The following is a 24,927-nucleotide window of genomic DNA, read 5'->3' as shown; positions in this document are numbered from 1 at the left end:
GACAACAAACTGAGCACAAAAGCTGTTCTTAAGAAATGAGTTTTCAATCTAGATGATTTAAAAGCGCATAGCTCCAGTGACTTCCTAATATCGGAAGAGCGTTCCAGAACGCCACAGAAGCGCATCTGAAAGCAACCGATAACGATGTACGACCCTTTTGTAAATCCACTGCTGGTTTGGGCATGAAATTCTGTTTGACCTTTCTTGTGAATCATTGGAGGCACCGGTTCAGATTGAACTCTCTACCCGTCATTGACATCAGGTCACCAGGTTTGCAGCTGAGTGTGATCTTATTTCATTGTCATTTATTCATTCATGCTTGTTTACCCAGGAAAACAGCACGGGGTTTCACGTTCCAGAGGTTCACGGTTCAAATTCAGTGGCCGCCGCCAGCTATTACTTGGTCATTTCTGCGATTTTTTTTTTATTGGAAAATTTGGAACATGAGGCTGGCACACAATGGCCTACACTTGGCGAAGGACGTCACGGGATGTTTAACGTCCACTGGGAAGCAGACAGAGCATAGCATTTTTACAGTTAATTACGCCGCAGTGATAACCAGGACAGCCACTGGATTCGAACTGTGAATCTCTGCAACAAGCAGCTACCGCTAGCCATGTCTCATGTGCGTAATACAAAGAAGTTTTCCCATTTAACGTCGATGAAATGGACACAGGCTTGCACAGCGAGTGCTCTTTCTCAGCCAATCATAACAAGTTTGAATTCAATGGATAATAGTAATTTGTTTGCAATTTCACGAGGAATGGGGCCCAGACATTGTGATAGTGACACAACAAATTTATATTGACAAGTAAATTATTGTCACACTAAAAAAGCCACACACACCCTATCAATGGTGCCTCACACTCGACCATACAATGTAAAAATAATTTATCCGGGGTGCACAACAAAGCTTTCTTGGATGATCGATATAAAAAATATATTTTCCAGGCAAAATAACAACCTTGTCGTGAATTTTGATTTAAAGCTTTCGTGACTGCAGGGATTCATCTTCTTGGTTCTTTCGGTAAAGTCACGTAGAAGGGAAGTAATAAAACAATAAAAACAAAACATAATAAAATAGTTCTCACGACGTTTCGGCCACAACGCAAGCAGCCGTCCTCAGGTGAAGAATGAATGGTGGTGTTTCATTCTTCACCTGAGGACGGCTGCTTGCGTTGTGGCCGAAACGTCGTGAGAATTATTTTATTATGTTTTGTTTTTATTATTTTATTACTTCCCTTCTACGTGACTTTACCGAAAGAACCAAGAAGATGAACCTTGTCGTGTTCTTATAAAAAAAACGTCCTGAAACTGAGGCTTATATTTTTCTCTTAATTGATAGCAACTCATAAGCACTGTTTATACAAAGATAATGAGACCTTATGCGGGGTGTCTGATGGGTTTCATATGAAGCAAATCATAATTGTGACAATTGTTTTCGGAGACTCGCAAAATGAAACATGTCTATTCTTAATTTTAGAACTTTCGTGACTGCAGGAATTATTATTTGTTTCTTTCGGTTAAGTCACGTCTAAAGATAAAATAATAAATTAAATTAAATAATAGAATACGACGTTTCGATTGCAACACAAGCAATCATCATCAGGTATAATGAAATAGCGACATAAAATCTAACCAGAAAACTATAGACAGACATATTAGCAGACAGATATCACCAAGATACATAGCGAGAGCAACACAGGTAACAGAGAGGGGTGATCGTCTCTGTGGGGTGGCCTTAAATAGACAGAGGGGGGGGCGGAGGCAGAGAGAGGGAGGAGGGTTAGAGAAAAAATTAGCATATCAATGAGTGGTCAACAGACGTGGTGCTGCGAATGCGATGGCACGGCAAAGCAAGCCTGAAAATCAGGAGAAGGACACACTAAAATTAAATAACCTAGTAAAATATCGAAATGTAATGTAATACAACACAGAGGGTCGGTCAACACACAATTAACGCATAGCCTGGTTGATTACGTATTTCAAAGATTGCTAAGTTAGAATTTAAGTGTGAACAATCTAAAGAGAGGACACAGGCAGAGAAAACAAGTTGCCAGAGAGAGAGAAAAAAGATAAGCTTAAAACTTCCCCGTAGAAATGGTTCAATCTTAATTTTAGAACTTTCGTGACTGCAGGAATTATTATTTGTTTCTTTCGGTTAAGTCACGTCTAAAGATAAAATAATAAATTAAATTAAATAATAGAATACGACGTTTCGATTGCAACACAAGCAATCATCATCAGGTATAATGAAATAGCGACATAAAATCGACTCTTTAGATTGTTCACACTTAAATTCTAACTTAGCAATCTTTGAAATACGTAATCAACCAGGCTATGCGTTAATTGTGTGTTGACCGACCCTCTGTGTTGTATTACATTACATTTCGATATTTTACTAGGTTATTTAATTTTAGTGTGTCCTTCTCCTGATTTTCAGGCTTGCTTTGCCGTGCCATCGCATTCGCAGCACCACGTCTGTTGACCACTCATTGATATGCTAATTTTTTCTCTAACCCTCCTCCCTCTCTCTGCCTCCGCCCCCCTCTGTCTATTTAAGGCCACCCCACAGAGACGATCACCCCTCTCTGTTACCTGTGTTGCTCTCGCTATGTATCTTGGTGATATTTGTCTGCTAATATGTCTGTCTATAGTTTTCTGGTTAGATTTTATGTCGCTATTTCATTATACCTGATGATGATTGCTTGTGTTGCAATCGAAACGTCGTATTCTATTATTTAATTTAATTTATTATTTTATCTTTAGACGTGACTTAACCGAAAGAAACAAATAATAATTCCTGCAGTCACGAAAGTTCTAAAATTAAGATTGAACCACTTCTACGGGGAAGTTTTAAGCTTATCTTTTTTCTCTCTCTCTGGCGACTTGTTTTCTCTGCCTGTGTCCTCTCTTTAGATTGTTCACACTTAAATTCTAACTTAGCAATCTTTGAAATACGTAATCAACCAGGCTATGCGTTAATTGTGTGTTGACCGACCCTCTGTGTTGTATTACATTACATTACGATATTTTACTAGGTTATTTAATTTTAGTGTGTCCTTCTCCTGATTTTCAGGCTTGCTTTGCCGTGCCATCGCATTCGCAGCACCACGTCTGTTGACCACTCATTGATATGCTAATTTTTTCTCTAACCCTCCTCCCTCTCTCTGCCTCCGCCCCCCCCTCTGTCTATTTAAGGCCACCCCACAGAGACGATCACCCCTCTCTGTTACCTGTGTTGCTCTCGCTATGTATCTTGGTGATATCTGTCTGCTAATATGTCTGTCTATAGTTTTCTGGTTAGATTTTATGTCGCTATTTCATTATACCTGATGATGATTGCTTGTGTTGCAATCGAAACGTCGTATTCTATTATTTAATTTATTATTTTATCTTTAGACGTGACTTAACCGAAAGAAACAAATAATAATGTCTATTCTTAGGTTTTTTCGGTAAAGTCACGTAGGTAAAACATCAAAATTAATGAAAATAAAATAAAATAAAACAAAAATCACGACGTTTCGGAGGCAACACAAGTCTCCGTCATCAGGTGGGACCGTCACAGCCGAATTAGCTGCATCGTGATTTTTGTTTTATTTTATTTTATTTTCATTAATTTTGATGTTTTACCTACGTGACTTTACCGAAAAAACCTAAGAATTTGATTCCTTGCAGTCACGAAAGCTTCAAATCTAGAATGAAACATGTCTCTGAACAAGAACATCCTGTGCTATTTAGCACGGCTGTGGTGATTATTTATGCACTTACAAATCTACATGTTTATCTAATAACGTGACGTGACGTAGTGCCTGTTAGGCAACCCGACAGATGTTTACAGTGGGGCCAAGTGTGTTTTGGGGAGCGTGTCATCGTATCAACCGGCGGTTGTTGTTGTTGTTGTTTTCAGTAAAACCCTAGCACCAAACGGTTGCTCGATCGAACAACACGATGGGATACAACTTGCCGGAGGTTTTTTTGCGGTCGTGCTGAATAGCTCTCTCGTGTGTTTCTCGGGTTGTAATCTGCACGATGTCACCAGAAGCAGCCGCGGTGGCGAAATGTTCATTACCTCGCCTGGAATACAGGAGATCGTGGGTTCGATCCCTACCCAAACGCCTGTATATTTGGAATTTGCATGTCTCTCTCCCCATGGTGGTGTGGATTTTTCTGTTATAACAGGACAAATCACTGTTGGCTACGCTTCCCCAAATGGTGCGACCTCAACAGGCATTCCTCATTTTGTCATAACAATAACAATATGAATGTCCTTTAATGAGCAAGGGCCAGACTGGGTTCTCAAGACCCAGTTTCAGGAGAGTCTTGCAATGGGATGTTTGGCCAAGTTCTATTTGTAAGAGTTTTGGCATGTCGGAGGGAAATGAGACAACTGAAGAAATGTCACGGATATGAAAGGATAAGGTTCAATGCTCGGCACAGATAGATTTAAGAATGTATTGCTGTACTGCCATCTCATGGCCACCTCACAGCCGAAGCCTACATCACCAACTTCTTTGGGATAATGATGATGGGTTGTGCTATCCCCTGGGCAGGAATCGATCCTGCTGCTCAAACCAAAGGACACGAATGGTGGCGAGATGTTAACTAACTCGCTTGGTATACAGGAGGCCGTGGGTTCAATCCTAACCATGACGCCTGTATATTTGGAGTGTGCATGTTCTCCCCGTGGTTGTAAGGATTTTTTTTGTGGGAGGCTTTGTAGAGTATTGTTTGTTTGACAATTTTTATAAGTTATCTATGTGTTTGTGTGTCTCTCTATTAGCCCACTCCCACCATAATCCGGACACAGAATGATCACTCGTAGCCTGAGCTGCAACTTCCTGTAATTCACTGGGTCAATGTCACCATTACTCTTGGCCGAGGAATGTTTATTAATTTCCTTTCCGAGGGCAAGCAGTGTTTGTCCCGTGGCTGCTGGGCTTTAGTTTCTTTGTCTCGGACACCCATGTGGGCTGCGATGTTGGCTCCCGGTCCTGATTAGGAGTTGTTGACGCGCCGCCTGGGTTATTAAACGGAGATACGGAGTACCCTCACACTCCTCCACATCATTAAACAGCGATGCTGAAAGATGCAAAACCCTTGACAAAGCAATGTCTGGAAAAAATCAAAATGTTTAAGAGAGTAAAAACAACCACCCCCGCAGTTTACACGATTGGGACACAAAATTTCTAAATTCAAAGCTCATCATCATAAAATAGACATGTGCATAAACAACAACATTATTCAACATGTTCACGTGAGAAGTTACATCGCTTCTAAATTACACAAAAACTGTTCTGATACTGCGTTGACAGCGGTGCATAAGCACAATTAACGAAAACTCAACACAACCGTCTTTCAACGATTGTGCGCGTAAACCGGCGATGCCGCGGCTCGCCTGCTACGCAGAGCGACGAGATCACGTGGCGTGTGCCACGGCAGCCCAGCAGACACACGTCTCAAGAGCTCACTTGGCGCGCGCTTTGACAACCCATCCGTTATGCGGTGACATGACGGCTCACCTGCCACAACAGTGTGGGCAGCTTGCGAGCGGAGGACCAGCATGGCCGGCGGTGGTCACGGTGTGAGGAGCTCACCCGATGACAACAGCTACAGCTGCGGTGCAGTGGATGTACAAATCTCCACATTTAGGATGTCACCTGGCACGGCGCACGTCCCGTTGGCGCGCGGGCGGCTGCTGGCCCCGGCGTGCCGGCGGTAGACGGCGTGCGGCCGCCCTTGGCCGGTCCCTTGGCCGGGAGGCTCCGTGAGAGGCTCGATGAAGTAGTCGCCCCGAGGCAGCCGGATCAGCCCCGTCTGGTGGGGGACAACAGCACGAGGATGTAAGGGACAGGGGAGAGCTGGGTGGCGTGGCTAAGAGGCCCCGACGCATGCCAACTTGCAGAAACAAAGCGCTGGGTAAAGGCAAAGGTGCAGGTCCGCACATTTTTGTTCACCCCACCACTGACAGAAAGGCCTTCACTTTAGGGAGCTCTGGAGAGCCCCTCTAGAGGGTATTTGACATCTTGGAAGAAGTGAGAGTACCCACACTGTACCCCTACGTGCTTAGTTTTGTTGTCCTTCCTCCGTACCTCCGATTAGCATGGTTGGCTACGTACGGTGCGAAAGAAGTTCAACATACATAGGTACAATGGATGAACTGCGGTGCACCCATTTATACTGCTCGTTGGACAGAGAGAGGGCATTTAAGAAACTGTGTTTTAACTGCTTCACGGAGAGATCGAATCTTTGGATTGAAATCCACAATATTTTTTTTGGTGAGATCGCGTAAATATAAATGTCTCGTTATATTTAGGCAATCTAACCCAAAAAACCTATATTGTGGATGATATTGGTCGCGAAAGCCTACGTCGTGTTAAACTATGGTTTGAAAGTCCACCATGCTAATCCTTATGTAAGGGATGCCGAGAGGCAAAACTCTATTAGGAGACAAATAAATGTACACCCAAAGCGTCTAACGGTTCGTGAGTTCAAAGAGCGTGCTCGATTCTTATTGGTGACGAGCTATCACAGGTGGAGCCGACGTCGGGCATGTCCAATTGGATTTGAATGTGGAGAACATTCAAATCGGATTGGTCGTCAGGGAAAACTAAGTGGAAATGAGGAGTCGGCTGGGAGAACGTGAAGAGAAAACGAAGGAGATTGGTGGAGAGGCAGAATTTAGAAAAATTGGATAGTCTTATTTGAACAGATTCTGGTCAACCCCCTCCCCGTTCCCCAATTCACTAAAATCCACATTGACGGGCGTGGTGAAGTATGGTCAAACGAGTCACATGACCACGGTGTGGAGAGGCCTTCATCGCCGAAGGGGAATTACATTTGGAAGCAAATGTGAAATATTTATTCACTTAAAAATAAAAGTAAAAATAGCGTGCAAAACATGCTTCTTCAAGTTTTAAAAGGCTCATGTGGCCTTTAGCGCACTGTGCATCAGTTATTTATACTGAACCTAAATGCATGTGATGTTTGCGACTGAAGACTGTATAAAAATGATGTGCATGGCGTTTACAGTGCCTCGTCTAAGATGAGGTTCATGGTTTAAACAACAGCTGAGCTGTGGTGGCTACTGTGGCGGTAGTGGCTACGCACTGGGCAGGCAAAGGTCGGTGGATCGCACAAATGTTGTGAAACTCCCTTCCCGTGGGTGGAGAGGTGCCGCACCCTGCATTGCTTGCCAGGATAATTGGGTAAAGCGAAAACGTGGAATAATATCAGAATCAGAATCTGTATTTATCCAGGAGGAATCCAACGAGCTATGACGCTCTTTTTCATAGTTGTCCATTTGGGGCGGGTCAGCAAGTCACAATAACAAACGATACAAAAAACTATAGGAGTGCAAAGTGGACAAAAGTCAAGCATGTCACAAAAACATAACTTCATATTATCTGTCTCTTCTGTATGGGAAATATTGCTGTCCCATCACATGCGTGGATTTTCTCGGTGTGCTCCTCCCACATGTATAATTACTCATTCATTGGCTGAAAGCATCTTAATATATTTAGAGGAACACAGAGCTTGGAAAATGTTAGCATTAATATCATATCATTTTGGAAATGCGGTTTTGTGATGCGCACATGTTTTGTTTTTTCTTCCAGAGAAAATTGATATTTGATCCTGGCCAATGTCACTATTGGTTGAGCGAACTGATCGGTTGTACTGTGCGGCACGTCGTTCGGCACGATGTTCGACGTTTCGCTTCAGTACCCGAAGTTCTCGAAGATGTTTGCGCGCACGTCGAGAGAGACATCCAGACAACGCGCCCAACAACATGCAGCACAACTCGAAGAAGAAAAATACACATCGGAAGTGATGCTGTTAAAATTGCCCATCGCTTTGAACGCAAATGAATTCTCATGAGGACAAAATGTGTCCTCGTGTCTGATTTTCACACCTTAATGGATGGCTTGCTAAACAGGGCCCGCTCAGACATTCTACGGCGTGAAATTAAATACGCGCAAACACCCCCTGCATTACCTAGATAACAACTATCAAGCTTTACTGAAGTTAATTCGTACTTTGAAATGCGTGGACCGCGAAAGAAATTTAATTATATAAGTGGGACAATTAACTTTACACTGTTAATATTCCCTCGTTAGAAAACATTACATAAACATTATATAAATTGCATTTCCCTTTACTTTGTTTGAATATATTATGAAATTCGATTTATCGCATTAATGTAAAACATCGTCTGCTCTGCTTAATATGTATCATTCCTCACTTAATGGCTACATAAATCATTATGTGAATAAAAATTTTGCGCATAAAACAAGTTACATGTTGCAGACGTGCATTGTTGTTGTTTCAAATTGCACAGATTAGCGAATGTAAAGAACCTTCATTATAACCACTTTCAGGATGGACAGGCAGTCCTCGTTATAAGTTACATAACACACCTGAAAATGTGTGACGTGGGCTGCTGTAGCGTAGCGGCTAACGTGCTGCTCTACCACCTGAGTTCGATCCCCGCTCACGGCCACCAACACCAGTGACGAATATCTGAACCAAAACCTGGACATCAACGAGGTCAACCCAGCAGTAAATATAGACCGAGTGCGGAGTGTTGAAAATCATCACTGGGGAGATAACAGCGGCCGGGCGTGTGCCGGTGGTGACCTTCATAGATGCTCCACGTTAAAAACACTTGCCCCAATTATCTGTTCAGGCTACAGCGGGGGAATATTTGCCTTTGTGAGTGTATGAATGGTAAGCAGTAGTGTAGTTGTTAGCACACCGCACTATGAACACAGCAATCTGGAAATGTTTTTCACAGCCTTGGCTAACACGAGTAGCTAGTGGTATCATAATTAGTGCTGGGCCTGCACTAAGTTGACTCAACCATAACTATCTGGTGCGGGATGTGAATGAACATCAAGTATAGTGCTGGCCACATTACCCTCTCGTGTGCTCACAGAATTTGCCCCAGCAATCTGAATTCCTAATACCGTGCAGGAAATCTTCATTTTAATCTTTTTTTTTATTTGCGGGGTAGTGATATAGCGGCAATTGAGTGCGCTGCACTCGGGATTCCAGAAACCAGGGTAAAGTTTCTACTCATTCGTAACACAACTCGCAAATCGACATTTAAACCCAGCCTGGGAATTTCCCCGAGACATCTCAGCCTAAAATTAGTACCTGCTGCTGCAGTATATGCGCATTAGTAATGGGGAGACAAAGGTAGCCTTGTGTACATGGTGAAAGGGGGTTACAGTACAACGGTGGTGGAAAGCCTTTATTGCAGGAGCTCAATGAGAGAACATTCACATCCATGACTCTGAGACCCGGGGACCTTTGTAAGTTGCCTTGACTTTGTTTATAACGCACCACTGCGGAAATTATCGCTTCGAAGGCAACCGCACGCAACGATCACCGCAACGCATTTAGTTAACACACACACACACGCGGTCTGAAATAAGCTTTGCGGAAACACACGTTGGGGACGTTACATCTCGCGCATTAAAATAGCGACATGTGTCGTTTATTGAACACAAGCACATCGTTAATCGTTTTCGTACACACTTTGCTATATTCCGATGTAAAGCTTCTTTCGTGACTGCGGGGATTCATCTTCTTGGTTCTTTCGGTAAAGTCACGTAGAAGGGAAGTAATAAAATAATAAAAAATAAAACATAATAAGATAATTCTCACGACGTTTCGGCCACAACGCAAGCAGCCGTCATCAGGTGAAGAATGAAACACCACCAAGCTTGGAGCGTATATTTAAGCTGGGTTGGAGGTGGGAAGAAGGCGCTCTTCTTCCCACCTCCCCCCCCTCCAACCCAGCTTAAATATACGCTCCAAGCTTGGTGGTGTTTCATTCTTCACCTGAGGACGGCTGCTTGCGTTGTGGCCGAAACGTCGTGAGAATTATTTTATTATGTTTTATTTTTATTATTTTATTACTTCCCTTCTACGTGACTTTACCGAAAGAACCAAGAAGATTTGCTATATTCATTCACTTTGGCCGAAACTTTGCTTCCCTCGGTATTACCATCGTTAGCGTTATCACAAACCGCTGTACTCTTGCGCTCGGTCTAAAATAGAGCGATATCCCACAGACGGGGGTGCGGGTAAACGCGCGCCTGGCATAACGTGCCAACAACTGTGGCCTAAAATTGATGGAAGGCAAAAGTGGAAGGTCTCCCGTAGCGGTTTATATGCCCGCGGGCGCTTCGCATATCTCACACGCGCCTATTTTTATCCGCAGTATTTTCCGCAAAGCCAAACTCCGCGAGTGCCGAGCGTTGCCACGGCCAAGGGGGGCCCTGCAAAACCGCCAGCTGCCGTGGCGTACCAAGTGCTCTTCATCACGAACAACGACGGGAAACGCAGCACACGCACAACACACGCGGCACAATAAACCGGTCGGATATATTTTTCCAAAAACTAATAAAATCGGATTTTTTTTCTTTTCGGAAGATAAATAAAAGTATGTACCCCCGTAGTCTAAACAATGTGTGTGTGTGTGGTGGGTGGGGTGTTTAGAAGCCTACAAAACAAATTGCAAAAGGAACTTCAGGTTCATAACATGTTTAACAGCGAGCCACAAAAATTGAGTGCGGCCGTTTCGTTGGGGTAGGGATTGGTTTTTCTTCTTCCTCTAAACGTGGCTATAAATATGCGCGATGTTAAAGCGTCACGTGTTTTAACCGTCGTGCTTTTCGTCGCGCTTAAAGAAAACACTCATTGCCCCGGTTACTTGAATTGTAAAGGGAGGGAACAATATACGGAGACTCCATAAGAGTAGCACGGTTGGCTACGTGCGGCGCGAAAGACGTTCAACGTACATACATGCAGAGTAAAAGCTCTAATGCAAGAAGATGGTTTTGCTTAACATTTGGGCCATTCCAAAAATGTATCTGCCATAAAAAAATTTTTCAAAGGGAACTGCAGCCCGCACTCATTCAACTTGTTGTTCCCGCGAAGGCAACACAATGACCTCATTGAGAGTGAACTCGGGGCGCAATGAGCTTTGATTCTTAATTAACGCAGACCCTCTAACCTCACGATACGCACATCGAACGGTATGCAATCGAGTTTACATCGCCCCTGCAGCCGCTAGAGGCTGCTACATGAATTGATTTTTCTTTTTTCTTCTTGGTTCTTTCGGTACAGTCACGTAGAATGGAAACAATAAAAATAATAAAATAAAACATAATAGACCTGGTCTTCACCTGATGACGGCTGCTTGCGTTGTGGCCGAAACGTCGTGAGAATTATTTTATTGTTTTATTTTATTATTTTTATTGTTTCCATTCTACGTGACTTTACCGAAAGAACCAAGAAGATGAATCCCTGCAGTCACGAAAGCTTTAAATCGTGATTTTTCTTTATGAATCACAACCCTGAATTGCAGTAATTAGCTGAATTGGAACACGGGACTCTCTCACAGAGCGTGAAAGTTCACTCTCCAGTGCTGGATGATAGAGGTCTATTGCAAAGCAATTGTTCTTATTGTCATCTTTGCGGCGCTCTACCCTTGTTAATAGGCGATGCTCTGGAGTTACACAAGTATGTTTATTTGCCTTGTGCCCCAGTAGCGCTCTGTGACTCCTCTACTTACGATTATTCGACTTACGAATTTACGGAGATACGAACAAACCTGTTTGTATGTCATGTAGATGCCACATGAAGAACCATTGGCATCTACATCTGCAAAACATGAAGAAGCAGTGGCATCTACATCTGCAGAACATGAAGAAGTAGTGGAATCCACATCTACAGCAGATTATACAACTTTTAAAGCCGTTCTCCGTGCTTAATGCACACGCCGTACAACATGTTTGTAATCGACAGACGTAAAGTTGGACTTACGAACAAATCGGCTTATGAACAGACCTCTAGAACCGAACGCGTTCGTAAGTAGAGGAGTCACTGAGTAATTAAAAACAAACGGATTCACAGTCGTGAATACAAGACAAAGATCCCCCGTATAGCCTTCATCGACTTTGTTGGTACAAGTGTTGTTAGCGAGCAACTATGAAGGTTGCCACGGCACATGACGGAGTGGGTGGCCAGCACCACGCCCGTCCGCCTTTGTCTCCCGAGCGGCGATGTGTATACACACCGCACCGGGTACTGATTTATGGCTGAGTCGACTTACAAGATGCCCATGACCGGTTCAGATAATCGTCCCTGGTGTTGGGCATGAGCGGGAAACGAACTTGGGTCGCCGGATTCGTAGCGCAGCGTAGCGCTAACCGCTCCTCACCATGAGTGCACAGAGCTAGTTGTCCCACCTTTGTGTTGAAAAGCAAAAAACTCTTTGTTGCAAGGCGGCTTGCTCAACCGCTGCTCCCCGCAACCTTGGCGCCGGCCCAAGTAGGCGTCCACGTGGTTAGGAGGAAATATACTTTAACATAACAAAGGGGAAGAAGGAAGAAGAAGAAAGGAGAAACACGTTGCCCAAATTTGGATATTACCAAATCTGCAACCAGTGCAGGATTTATTGTGGGTTGATCACGGCTATAGACTGCAACCCATCTCATAGCTATACTCCTGTGGGCCCCATCGTCAACGGTAGCCTCTCACAGTACACCAAGACCAATTCAGCAGCAAAGGTTGTAAAAAGAGCGACGACGTCAATTTGTTTTTATATTCCCCCTCCCCCCTGGGGTTGCTTGCCTCTCGCTTGGAAATGGGCCTGCTCCGGAACATTTTTGGAGAAAATAAAAATGCGACTTTTGTGCCACTGGAAAATGAAGGAAACGGCGTGCGGGAGCGCCGTTTCGAAACGTGTGCGAAGTTTAATAATTTGTAAGAGGGAACGACAAAACGTGTTAACTGAAGGCGCTTTTCTGGCCCGAAAATGCATTCATCGCCTGTTTTGATTCTGCGGGATCCTGCCGTGGTGTGATGGTTACCACGCTTGTTGCTCGTCCGATCTCCTGCCGCTCATATCCACCCAGCGGTATTAAACTAAACTATATTTATTTTACCAGGTAAGGCTCACTGAGCTATATAGCTCTTTTTAAGCGACCTGGCCGCAAAATGATAGTTAAACGAAGTGGCTTATCACGTGGAAATGTATAGCATCCAAATACTCTAAAAAGCATGTTGATTCTAAACGTGGAGGGAAAAACCGGAGGACCTTGAGAAAAATCCATGCAACCACAGGGAAATAGACATGCAAACTCCAAAGATATAGGCGTCAGGGTCGGGACAAACCCACGACCTCCTGTATACTAGTCGAGGTAGTTAACATCACGCCACCGTTTAAATGGGGACACAGTCAGTCTATGATCGGGCAGGCCACGTGTGGTGGGGTGAATTGTGTGGACTCCCACCTCAAGATATCTGATCAGCATGGAAGGGAAGGCCAGAATAACCTTTAGAGGGGCTCTCTGGGGCTTCCGCGAGTGGAGGCTCTTCCAGTCAGCAGTTGTACGAGCAAGACATTTCACGGCTGCACCTTTAACGCTTCATATTTTTGCTAAGTCATGTATATGCATAAAGAAAAGTATGGACCTAGTTTTGGAGAAAAATATTAACCGAAAACATTGCTAATTGTTGTCGTAAGACATATCTCAAATGCTTGCTGTTTTAAATCTGCCCATGCTCTCAAATCTTTGGCTATAAAACTGGGTCATAAACCAGACGCATCATCATCATCATTATTTTTCGCGTGTTTTTATCATTGTGCGGTTGCAAATGCTACAGTATTTCTTTGTCTAGCAGCCCAAGGGTGCTTCTCGTAACAGTGATCTTATCGTGCTATGCGCATTAGACCTTAAAACGTGTTCTTTCTTTCAACTACAAATCACGTGGAATAATTTCCCGCAGAACTTTTTTGGAACACTCGCACAATACGGAAATACATATTTTGTTAAGCCCGCGGACACGGTTGTTTAAAAATGAAACGTGTTTGCATGGAAAAAAAGGCGAAAAAAATGCTTTCCTCCCTGTTCTGGAAATATATAAACAGGCGAGACCAAACAGAAGTGCTCTTTAACGTAAACACACGGTGGCTGCATGGCGGCAGAATGAGGACTGGGGTGTTCGTGGCGGTCGTGGTGGCGGCGGTGATGGTGGTGAGTGATGGTGGAGAGGGGAGCCTGATGTGGCCAGCTGCACACGCCTGGAAATCTTTTCTTCACCCCCCCCTCTCCGCCTCCGCTCATGATCGTAAGCCACGTTCTATCCGCTGCTGATGAAGGCCTCCCCAAGCCTTCCACCATCTCTCTTCTCGCATTTGAACGCGCTGCGAACTGTTCCCATCACTTCACTTGCACTCCATCGTTAGCCTCGACTGGTGTGGGATGCAAAAAACTCGAGCCAGTGCGGACTGCAGCCTTGTCACCAACTCCTTGGTTTCCATAACCAATGGGAACTGCGAAGCTACTGGGTCTACATAGCAGCCCCTTTTGGCTGGTACGGATCACGATGGATTGTAGAAACCTGGTCATCGGGCTTCCTGCTCAAGCCCAACCACTCACCTTTATATCTGGGCCAGTCCGCAACCGTTTGCGACATCACGCGGCGTGGAAAAACCCGCCTCGTGCACCGCCGCAAATTTACAGCGTCACCGATTTGACGTTTGTTACGGTTTTTTGGGTGCGTAACGGGGAAGAGCGTGAGAACGTTGTCCTATACATTGCCACCACACACACGCGCGCGCGCGCTTTTGCAGGAGGTAGAATTGGAATCCACCTGGCAATCCCGTATATCGCTGAATGGCTTCAAACTCAACACACAGTTAGAATTTCAGTAAAAAAATGGCTTTTCAAACTCCGTGCAAAAAAAAAGACAGCCTTCCCAGCTGAGTTCATAAAAAAAAACACGGACAAAATAGTTTTCAAAAATAACTTAAAATGCAGCAGTTTATAATCGAACTCATGCCTATGATGAAAGTGCAATTGATAATTTTTTCGTCGATCAGCTCATTATGCATCGCCATGGAGAATTACGAGTAATAACGTATAAACAGACCTCCATTCTGTGTCCACGTACAAATTAAATGTTTTAGTCCATCGGCCTATTGACTTCCTATTGGCTTACCTATAATGTACCATAATAACACATAATGAGTTTGTATCCAAAATTGCTTTTGGCGTTGAACAGAGCCACGTCGTATTACACTAAATGCTCTTGTCAATAACACCTGAAACCCAACACCATCTGTTTAGCAAGCCTGATGATCAGACCCTGAAGGCTGAAACTGGTCCAGCGTTTGCTTGCTTCAACAGATGCTGCTGGATAGCGTTTGTCTGGAGAGCCAATAAGCGGACGACTACAACGTATTTTATATTATATACATTTAAAATTTTCTTGCTGTGGATTTCACACCTGATGATGATTGCTTGTGTTGCAGTCGAAACGTCGTGAGAATGTTTATTGTTTTATGTTTGTAAATTATTTTTTTTTTTATAAATTTTCTTGCTGTGGATTTCACACCTGACGATGATTGCTTGTGTTGCAGTCGAAACGTCGTGGGAATTTTTATTGTTTTATATTTGTATTATTTTATTATTCCCCTTCTACGTGACTTTACCGAAAGAACCAAGAATATGAATCCCTGCAGTCACGAACGCTTTAAATCAAAAGTATTTTATATTGTACGTGGAGACATAAAATAGGGGTCTGAATAAATACGTTATTAACCGTGTGTTTAGAATTGATTTACAGTCATGACTCAACCGTGGAGGGTTTGGAGAGGGACGGATGAAGAGCACGTGATGGAACAGAAAGAATGGGCCTCATTGCTCGATCTCTAAATGATTCTCCACCCCCGTGATTGAATTGTCATGGTTCAGGGTCACTATTTGATTCAAGAATCAATTACTTATGTTATGACTGTGGTGAATGTGGCCTGTGGCTTCAAAGAGCTGTGTAATTGAAGCATAAGATACCGTTTCACTCAATGAATCGATGTATTTGTTACATGCCTGTGCATTTCCGTGTCGAGTGTAGAGACCCGGGCCTTGGCCAAGTTGCTCTGCGTCATTTCTGGCCTCTTCGTGGGACAATAGAGCTCGCTCCCAGATTGCCGTGGAAACGAGGCAAACGGGAAGCTCTGGACACATTGGCTTTGAGAAACACAGAACCACAACACACGTCATGTGACCACCAAAATTGCATGCACAGTGCTCTCACCCTTGCAATGTGGTGGTCACGTAACGGGAATGCAGCACGTGATGGGAGTTGTGTCTCCGTGCCGTTTGCGAATACACTCCATGAGATGCACCGGAGTGATTCACGCGATATAAAAAAAAATGTATCTATATTGTTATTGTCATCACACGTTTGTGCGCATGTTGTTAAATCTGTTTGTTTCCATCCTGCATGCAGTTTCCTGTCGTGATGGGTTCTCTCATCATTTAGAGAAAGTGTTGGATTTGAAGAACCGCACAGGGGCAGCAAGGGGCAGCAGTCTGAACGAGGACCCATTGGGACATCAGCAAAGACTGTTATGGCTTTCTGTGAACAAAAAGTGTCGTACATAGAAAGCCCCATTCTGCTGGGAAAAGCAAGAGTGACATTAAACATGACCGAGGAAAGTTGCTCTATGTAACTAAAGGATCTCCTGGGACCAGGGTAGTGGCTGTTGAGACAGCCAGGCCTGAGATCAAGACATGTGGCACTATACAGACCAACACAGCTGACACGCTGTATCAGGGATTGACCCAGATATTTGCGGCTTGGCAGTGAGGTTGGGGGTGAGGAGCGGGTGGCGGTCTACAAAGATCCCCCCCCCACCCCTTGTTCATTCTGGCACAATGCCTATCTTTTCTCTCCCCGTGGCACTGCATTTTCAAGAAATTTAAATAAACATGAGGAAAACAATCATACGTGTTTTTTTTCTTTTGGTCAAACGGTGCGGTCTGGCACACTTCAGGAATATATAACATGCAAATTTAAATTAGATGCATTCGAGATATGTGGAAGCAATAGAAAAGTTTAATTTCAAACTCCGCTTTCAGCCCTATATATATTAACAGGACCTGTCAATAGTCAGCAGCGCACTGTGCTTGGCAAAAGGAGCGTTCTGATATGTATCAGGCCAGTCAGAGTAAGATTGTGCCGTCATTCCTGGAGGCTTCAAAATGCTGCTTGTGGACAATACACAAAGCCCATCAGGTTAATGGAGCAATAGCCAGGGTGGAGCATATCTGGAACCATTGAAGCAAAGTACACAAAGGCACAGATACAAAATAAATAAACGTCCTACGTGAAGCAAAACGAGAAAAATGTGATTCCTGCTATCAAAAGATGCCCCCCTCCTCGTGCGAACACATCTGAAGTTCGGGAATCAAAGTCAAACAAGCCCCTCCTCATTTCTGAGCCTCGATCCAAAGGGCTGCACGCATTGGCTGTGCCTCTACATCTCTCTCGTTATTGCCAGACCAACACAGACCTCCTCCTGATGCCCTCGGCTCAGTGGGCGGTCACCCCCCCCCTCCTTTCTGATGAACATGAAACGAGTGCCGTAGCCCCTTGTTTAGACCGACCCAGGAGAGGAAATGCCACTCCTGCCGAAAATTAATCCTTGAGAGAGTTCCGCCTCAGTCGGGGGGGGTCTGGGTCTTTTAAGCTTTGATTCGTAGGCGTAAATTGCACCCTTCAAAACCCTTATTAACTCAGCCATTGGCGGTCGTGCCAACCACATTGGTCGCGGAAAATAAAATCACTGTGAATGCGCCCGAGCTCATCGGATCTAGAAAGCTAAGCAGGTTGTAGGGCCTGGTGAGTACTTGTGTGTGGTCGACTGCCCGGGGAATACCACGTCTCGTACGTACCCTTGGGCGGATACGTAATCAGGAGTAGGCGATGCAGCAATGGATTCTTAAATCTATCTGTGCAAGGCATTGAGTGCTACCTCCTAATATGTGTGATGTTTCTCCGGGTACTCCGGTTTCCTCCCACAAGCCAATTACAGTACTCACAAATGGAATTGGCCAAGCATCAAAATTCAGTGTCCACCTAAGACTCAGTGAAACTTTCCGGGATCAATAAATAGTGTTTGATATACATGCTCTACCATGGAACCAATCTCTTATTAAATCCTTTATATTAAGTTCGCTTGCTTGCTTAGGACCGTGCAAATTTTTTGGTTGTTTTTTAACCCACTTCCCGTGATTCAATCGAGCTGACATTTTGCACACAGACTCGTTGTGCGTGACAATGCATTTTCGTGAAAAAATATTTCCAAAATTTTACACTGTTTAGGGAATTTTTTTTTTATATTTAATTACCAATTGTTTAATGCTGCCAGACAATCATCTGACCCATAGGTGGCAACCATCTCAAGCCAGAGGACGAGAGGACTCTAGCCGCCACGCATATAAAGGATTTATAGTGAAAAACTTTGTTTTTACGGGTTATACTTGTTTGAGCTCAATTTCCAACTAACGGTGACAGGAGATATCAGAATCGGTTCTGGTCACCTCTCCTCCTCCTTCCTTCACCAGCCCACACTGACCAGCTTGGGTGAAGCACGGTCAAAAACTTCAGAGACCAACACGGCACCTCCGATTCGCATGGTTGGCTACGCGCGGTGCGAAAGAATTTGGACGTCCATACTTTGCAGCAGATTTGCAAAGGGCTGTGGATTTATGTTGTTGCTGCCGTTATTCTGATTACATAGCAACGTGTTTTGACCATCGTTTACACAAAATCCCTCTGCTCTACACATCCCGTTAACGTGAAGAGAACATCTGTTACATTTTCCCGGTCGCACGGTCACCCACCTCCCCTTGACCTGTCGCTCCGCTCTCTGTCGCATAGCATCCTCGAGATGCAATTGCACTTTGATTCTTTATAAATCCACGGTGTATTGAGTGGTGCCCTGCTACAGTCTGCGGATCAGATCGTTGTGCTGTCTGGCCCCGCAAACCAATTAAACTCATCCGCTGTCTAGAGCCAAATTAGAATTTCCTCTGCTCGAAGGCATCACTGGCCATGTGAAATGCCAGCTTGGGCAAACCTCTCCCCATTGATAACTCAATAATAAATCATTCATATGGAAATTATGTTGTGTGTTTTGCATTAAATAAAGGGACCGAGCTTACCGTTTAGCTACTTTAAGTATAAAGGATCAAAGAGCATTGATATGTTTGCTTGGATTAACCTATATTGTACAAGGTAATGAATAAACATCACGTAGAGGCGGGGGATTCATTAACGGAGTGATGAGATGATAATAATATGACTGCTTAATCCAGAAAAACCTCACGGAGCCTTCCAGGGGTTTTTTTTCAAGTGGGTCCCGTTTTCAGATTTCTAAACGATAATATTGTTTTTGCATGTGGAACAAAACTAACGAGGTCAGAGAAAACCGCGGCATTACGCTAACAGAATATGTATAAGTCATAAGGCTATTTAATGCAACTGGACGAATAAACGATACTGTGTTTTACCACGTAAATATTTAATCAAACAACATTTAACTCCATTGGAAAATGAACCTTGCATACAAAAATTTTCCAGCAGCATTTGTTTAAGCAGGGAACGATGAAATCGCCTTGTGTGCAGGAGCGAGGTAGATAGTTGCATCATGGCTGATTATGATGATGGGAAGAAACCGGAGTAGCTAAAGCAAACCCCCACCACGCTCTGTTTAACGCGTAGGCCAGTAATTACAACTAGCTTCATCAGGCGACAGCCAGATTGTAATGTTGTGGCTTGGCTCTCCAACACACCGGTGTGCTGTACTAGTGACGAATTGGCCACGTTCTGCTTACGTGACAACCCTTACTAGTTGGCCGTGTCGGGTGGTGGCGGGTTTTTACGACACATTTATACATTTACGCAATCTAACCCAAAAAACCTCTATTATGGATTAATTGCTCTGCACATACAGATTCAAGTATGCACTTAACACGCCACGTTACCAGGCCAGTGCAGGTGCTGATGGCGGCGTGGCCCAATTCCTTGCCTCCCTCCAGCACCCGGCCTAAGAAGTGGCACGTGTTCCCCTTGCGGGGCCGCTCCAGGCTGACCCTCGCAGACCGGTTCGTCATGACGCCAGCCGGGCCCCCCGTTCTCCCGTCCAGCCGGCGCTCCAGCAGGAACCCGGGCGCAAGCAGGCCTTGGTTAAGCTCCAGACGCAGGTGGAGGTGCTGCCCGCCCACGCTCAGGTTGTAGAAGACCGACGGAGGCTCCGGGGGTTTCGGCAGGCTCGGCGGGTTTGGGAGGTCCGTGCCGGCTGGCTGATCGCCGGAGGGCGCGTGCCGGCGCTGCGGGCTGCGGTTGTGGGGTGGCCGGGCGTGGTGGCTCACGCGGCGGGACAGGAAGGAGCCCGAGGCGGCAACGCGGACAGGGTGGACGATCTCGTAGTCGCCCAGCGCCGCTGAAGGAGAAATGAGAGCGGGCGAAGGGGAAATGTTGCGCTGTGATTAACGATGTCAACAACAGGCAAAGAACAAAGACGATTGCCGCATCGCGCACTTTCAGATGCGCTTCTGCGGCCGTCTGGAACGCTGTTTCTTCCGATATTAGGAAGCCACTGGAGCTATGCACTGTTAAATAATCGAGATTGAAAACTAATTTCTTGATAACTGTTTTTTGTGTTTAGATTGTTGACCTTGCACCGTACCTCCGATTAGTGAGGTTGGCTATGTACGGTGTGAAAGAAGTTCAACATACATATCATGATGCAGCACGGCACCAGTGCTGGCCAATGCCTATTCATAATTCTGGCAACGATAGAGGATACTTGCAATGTTGTTTAATTATTGTAATTTTGTTGATAAAATGCTTTTATGTTATTTGAAGTATGCAGTGGTTATTTTACAGATAAAAAAAATCTACTTTTTCATTATTTATTGTTAAGGTTACGTGAGTTGGCTCTACGTTTATTTATGTTTCCATGCGTTTTGTAGTTGTTGTCTCAAATAGCTGGTTCTCAATAACAGGAAACCTCATGACATTCCAACTCTCGGCATTTTTCTATATTTAAAACCACATTTTAAAGTCTCAAAAACATTCCCCGTTGACACAATTCCAGCAGTCCCCTGATTTAACGTTTTCCCACATCTAACAATTTGACTTGTCGCTTGACAAACGTGACAGATATTTCACTCTATGTCCATGACTGACCAGTAAGTAATACAAAACATACACAGCAGAAAACTAAACACATATAGCAATGCCAATATACGTAAATCTGTACTACCTGGTAATTTGGCATTCCAAAGTTCATATACACCTTGTAAACTTTTACCCTCAGAGCCAGAAACAATTCGTGTGCTTTCTTTGCAGTGGCAGCACTGAGACTTGTCAACGCACTTGAGAGCCAGGCTAATCACACAGGTGGCTGCCCGGATTAGATATCCAGCATCTCAGTGTCCCGTGATGCTCGGTGCTATCGGAGTGCCATGACAAGTCCATTATTAACTCCCCACAGCCGCCTCGTGAGGAGTCGCTCCCACATCCTAAGTAAAAACTAACAGAGAAACAAGGGAACTGCTATCACAGTACAAGAAAAGCACGCATACATATTTGTTATTTCACCAGGTAAGACCCCCACTGAGCTACACAGCTCTTTTTTCAGAAGCGACCTGGCCACAAATGATAGCTCAACGAAGTGGGCTCATCACGTGGACATTAACAGCAGTAGCAAGACACTCTAATTGATTCTAAGTGCGGAGGGGAAAAACCGGTGGGACCCGGAGAAAAAAAAAAATCCACGCGACCACGGGGAGAGAAGACACGCAAACTCCACACATACTGCAGGCGGTCAGCTCGCACGCAACGCACGCACGCACCTCAATCCAGAACGCACACGGAGTTTCCGCGAGGGTCAAAGGTGGGTGGGGGGGGGCACACCTGCTCCTGGGCTCGAGGTCGCGTCGGCCGAGTCCCAGGGGTGGCTGTCGGGGAGGTCACCTGCAGCGAACGCCCCGACACCCAGGGCGACCAGAAGGGCCACGACCAGCGGCATGACGGTCTCGTGAGCTCGGGGACCCGCGGGCCGCATGCCTGCGGGTGCGCGTGACCCTCCCTCGGGTGTCCTTTCGCCGGTCACGGTTCTCCTTTTGACCGTCCGTCCGTCCGTCCGCTCGGTCGGTCGGCCCGGAAACAAAACAGCTGCCGCCGGTCGGTCTCTCGATGCAACGAGGGAAAGTGTGTGTGTGGGTGTGGGGGGGGGGGCAATGTTAGATGAGCAGTGGTGTGGGGTTTCGGGTGGCTGGGTTTGCGGAGCGGAGCGGGGTGGTGGATGGCGTGAGCAGTCTTTGTTTTCAAAAGTTCAACAACGACCGCCGCCGCTGCTGCTCCTGCTGCTGCTGCCTCCTCTTCTTCTCCGCCTTCCCGGCGGCTCTGATGAATCTCCTGTTTGAGACGGTCTGCACACACAGAGGCTTGACGGGCGCAACCCCCAAACCGAACTCCCAGACTAATTAAGTGAGCTCCGTGAATCAGGTCTCTTGCCAGACCACAATTTTTTCACGCAGCGAACTTAAAATAACCCAGACGAGCCAGACTTGCTTGGAGGTGGGGTGGTGAATGTCGGGGGTGGTGGCTCTCTCTCTCTCTGCGAGACTCTGAAAAGCAGTTATGCACGTCGCCCCGAGACCCACAGAGTAAAAGTTTAATAAGTGTGGCTGTCTGAAGGGCGTCAGTCAGTCGGGACCCGGGGGTTGGGGGGAGGAGAAGACCAAGGGGTGTGTGCCGAGAACAGAGTTGCGGCTGGACAAATCAAGAGAGCGAGCGCTGTTTGTGAGTGGGTTGAGCTTGCGTGGCCGTTTGTGTGGGAGGGGAGGAGGTAGGGGAGAGGGGTTTGCGTGCCCTTTATGTTTTGGGAGGCTCGGAGCCTCAATGTGCCGCTTTGTGAAACGGAGCAATCCGCAGCTGGTGTGTGTTTGTTTGGAAGGGAAGAACAGGGCTGGGCTTGGGGAAGGGCTTTGGCTGTGTGTGTGTGCAGTCTGCGGTTCGAGTTGGCCCAACTTAACAAGCCAGACGTCATGTAATACCGACGGATGGGAGGTGGGGGTCGAGAAAAAAAACACAGCGGCAGAATCCGATCTGAATATTTTCATTCCCTTTGGAGTGTTTTTTTTAGCACAAGTGTTATTTTTTTCCGTTTCTCGTGAGCTGCTTTGCAGCAAAGCTCAGTGGTTGTTACCACTGCTGAATACAACAACAACAAGCATCTTCCATGAGTGCAATATTTTGTTTACTTTTTACTAATAAACAAAACATTTGCACGGTTTTGGTGAGGTTTTCGTGCAGCAGTGGGTTGACCGTGGCTGATGATGACGACGACAATGATGAATATATACAGATGTATTGGTATACAGTTTTCTTAACTGAACATATGTATGTGTGTTGAACTTCTTTCTCACCGTACGTAGCCAACCGTGCTCATGGGAGGTGCGGGTGATGAACAACAAACTTAACACAAAAAGCAGTTCTAAAGAAATGAGTTTTCAATCTAACATATCTGTTGGAGGAACACAACTGGAAACAAATGAGAGTATGTATACTTTGCGCAATTCCTTAAGGCAACTTAGAATTTAAAAAATGATGATGTACAGAGGACAGAGTTGGAGTGCTTTTGGAAAACTGCAGATAATGAAACGCAACACCCCAACGTGGCCAAAGAACGTGTCCATTTGGTGCGTACGACCTGGTGTGACGTGGATTAGAAACATGGACATTCACAGACAAATCGGAACATAAGCTGAAAAATATGAAATGCGCGTGCAGAGATCAGAGGTCGCAAACGGGTTTTGATTCCTTACCCGTACCCGGCCGCACCAGGGTCGCAAACGGGTACCCGTACCCTACCCGTACCCGGCCGGGTACGGTTAGGGTACGGGTATCGGGTACCTGATTGCGTCCTCTGGGATGAAGCCATGTTGCAGGCGCAGGTGGGTTGATTCTAGGAACTTGAATTGTGAGAAGAGACAAGACGTTGGGAAATGAGTGACAAACAGTTACTCGCCAGTGACTCACGGCCTACCCGTACCCGGCCGCACCAGGGTCGCAAACGGGTACCCGTACCCGGCCGGGTACAGGTAGCCGGGTATCGGGTAGGGTACGGGTATCGGGTACCCGGTTGCGACCTCTGGCAGAGATGCATGCTTGGGATTACATTGAGAGACATAAAACGTACACCAGTTACATATATCATACTGACTGCTTAAAAATAGAACCAGTTGCTAAAACAAACAATAGCCAGTGTTTGCGACGAACAATGGAGTTTTCTATTTATTTACATATTTAAACTGGAAAATCACACGAGGTGGAAAATCATTTGCAAGGGCATCCAGGGTAGCGGCAGTCGAAGGAGGAGGGTACAGTTTCTTAGAGAATGCGCACCAGAGAGACGGAGCGATGAGATCGGCTCATGTGCAGGAGATAAATGGATTGCTGCATCGCAACACCACCATGAGTGATGGCGACAGCTTTCTTCCAGCCATGGATAAATCATGCCTGATGATAATGATGATGATTATTATTTAAATAACATTCTCTTAGACATTGAGGGAACTGAGTATTAGCAAAAAAAAACGATTACTTACAGCTCTTATGTCAATGCACTGCTGGATAAAGGTCTTTCCATGCCCCTGTCAGTAATAGATTATTGCGGGTTGGATGGAAGGCAAGCCTATGGCCAATTAAGATTTCCCTTGCAACGAATGTTAGTCATGGCTGACAATAAGGGTGCCATGGTAGCGAGACGATTACTACCTTGCCTGGTATACATCAGGTCGTGGGTTCGATTCCAATTCTGACACCTGAATATTTGGAGTTTGCATGCTCTCCCCGTGGTTGCGTGGATTTTTCTCTGAGTCCTCCCGTTGTTCCCTCTACATTTAGAATAAACATGCGTTTAGAGTATTTGGCCGCGAAACATTTCTGTGATAAGCCACTTCGTTGAGCTATCAATTGGGGCTAGGTTGCTTCTGAAAAAGAGGATACATAGCTCAGCAGGCCTTACCTGGTAAAATAAGAAGTAATTTA

General features: G+C 45.3%; 1 protein-coding gene across 1 annotated transcript in view; it reads right to left on the bottom strand.

Moving 5' to 3' along the window:
• LOC144717142 (A disintegrin and metalloproteinase with thrombospondin motifs 7-like) overlaps positions 1 to 22,588 on the bottom strand; it is a 94,462-nt gene extending 71,874 nt beyond the window's left edge. Inside the window, exons 1-3 of the mRNA XM_078592452.1 lie at positions 21,787 to 22,588; positions 19,851 to 20,308; positions 5,661 to 5,817 (exon numbers count right to left, since the gene is read on the bottom strand). Coding sequence (XP_078448578.1) covers positions 5,661 to 5,817; positions 19,851 to 20,308; positions 21,787 to 21,937 — 766 coding nt within the window. The 5' untranslated portion in view covers positions 21,938 to 22,588. The remainder of the gene's footprint in view (positions 1 to 5,660; positions 5,818 to 19,850; positions 20,309 to 21,786) is intronic.
• Between the last annotated feature and the right edge of the window lie 2,339 nt (positions 22,589 to 24,927).

Source organism: Lampetra planeri, chromosome 3 (assembly GCF_965212315.1).
Source record: "Lampetra planeri chromosome 3, kcLamPlan1.2.h2, whole genome shotgun sequence".
Lineage (NCBI taxonomy): Eukaryota > Metazoa > Chordata > Hyperoartia > Petromyzontiformes > Petromyzontidae > Lampetra > Lampetra planeri.
The sequence above is the reverse complement of the archived record's forward strand: the minus strand, read 5'-3'. Positions and strand labels throughout refer to the sequence as shown.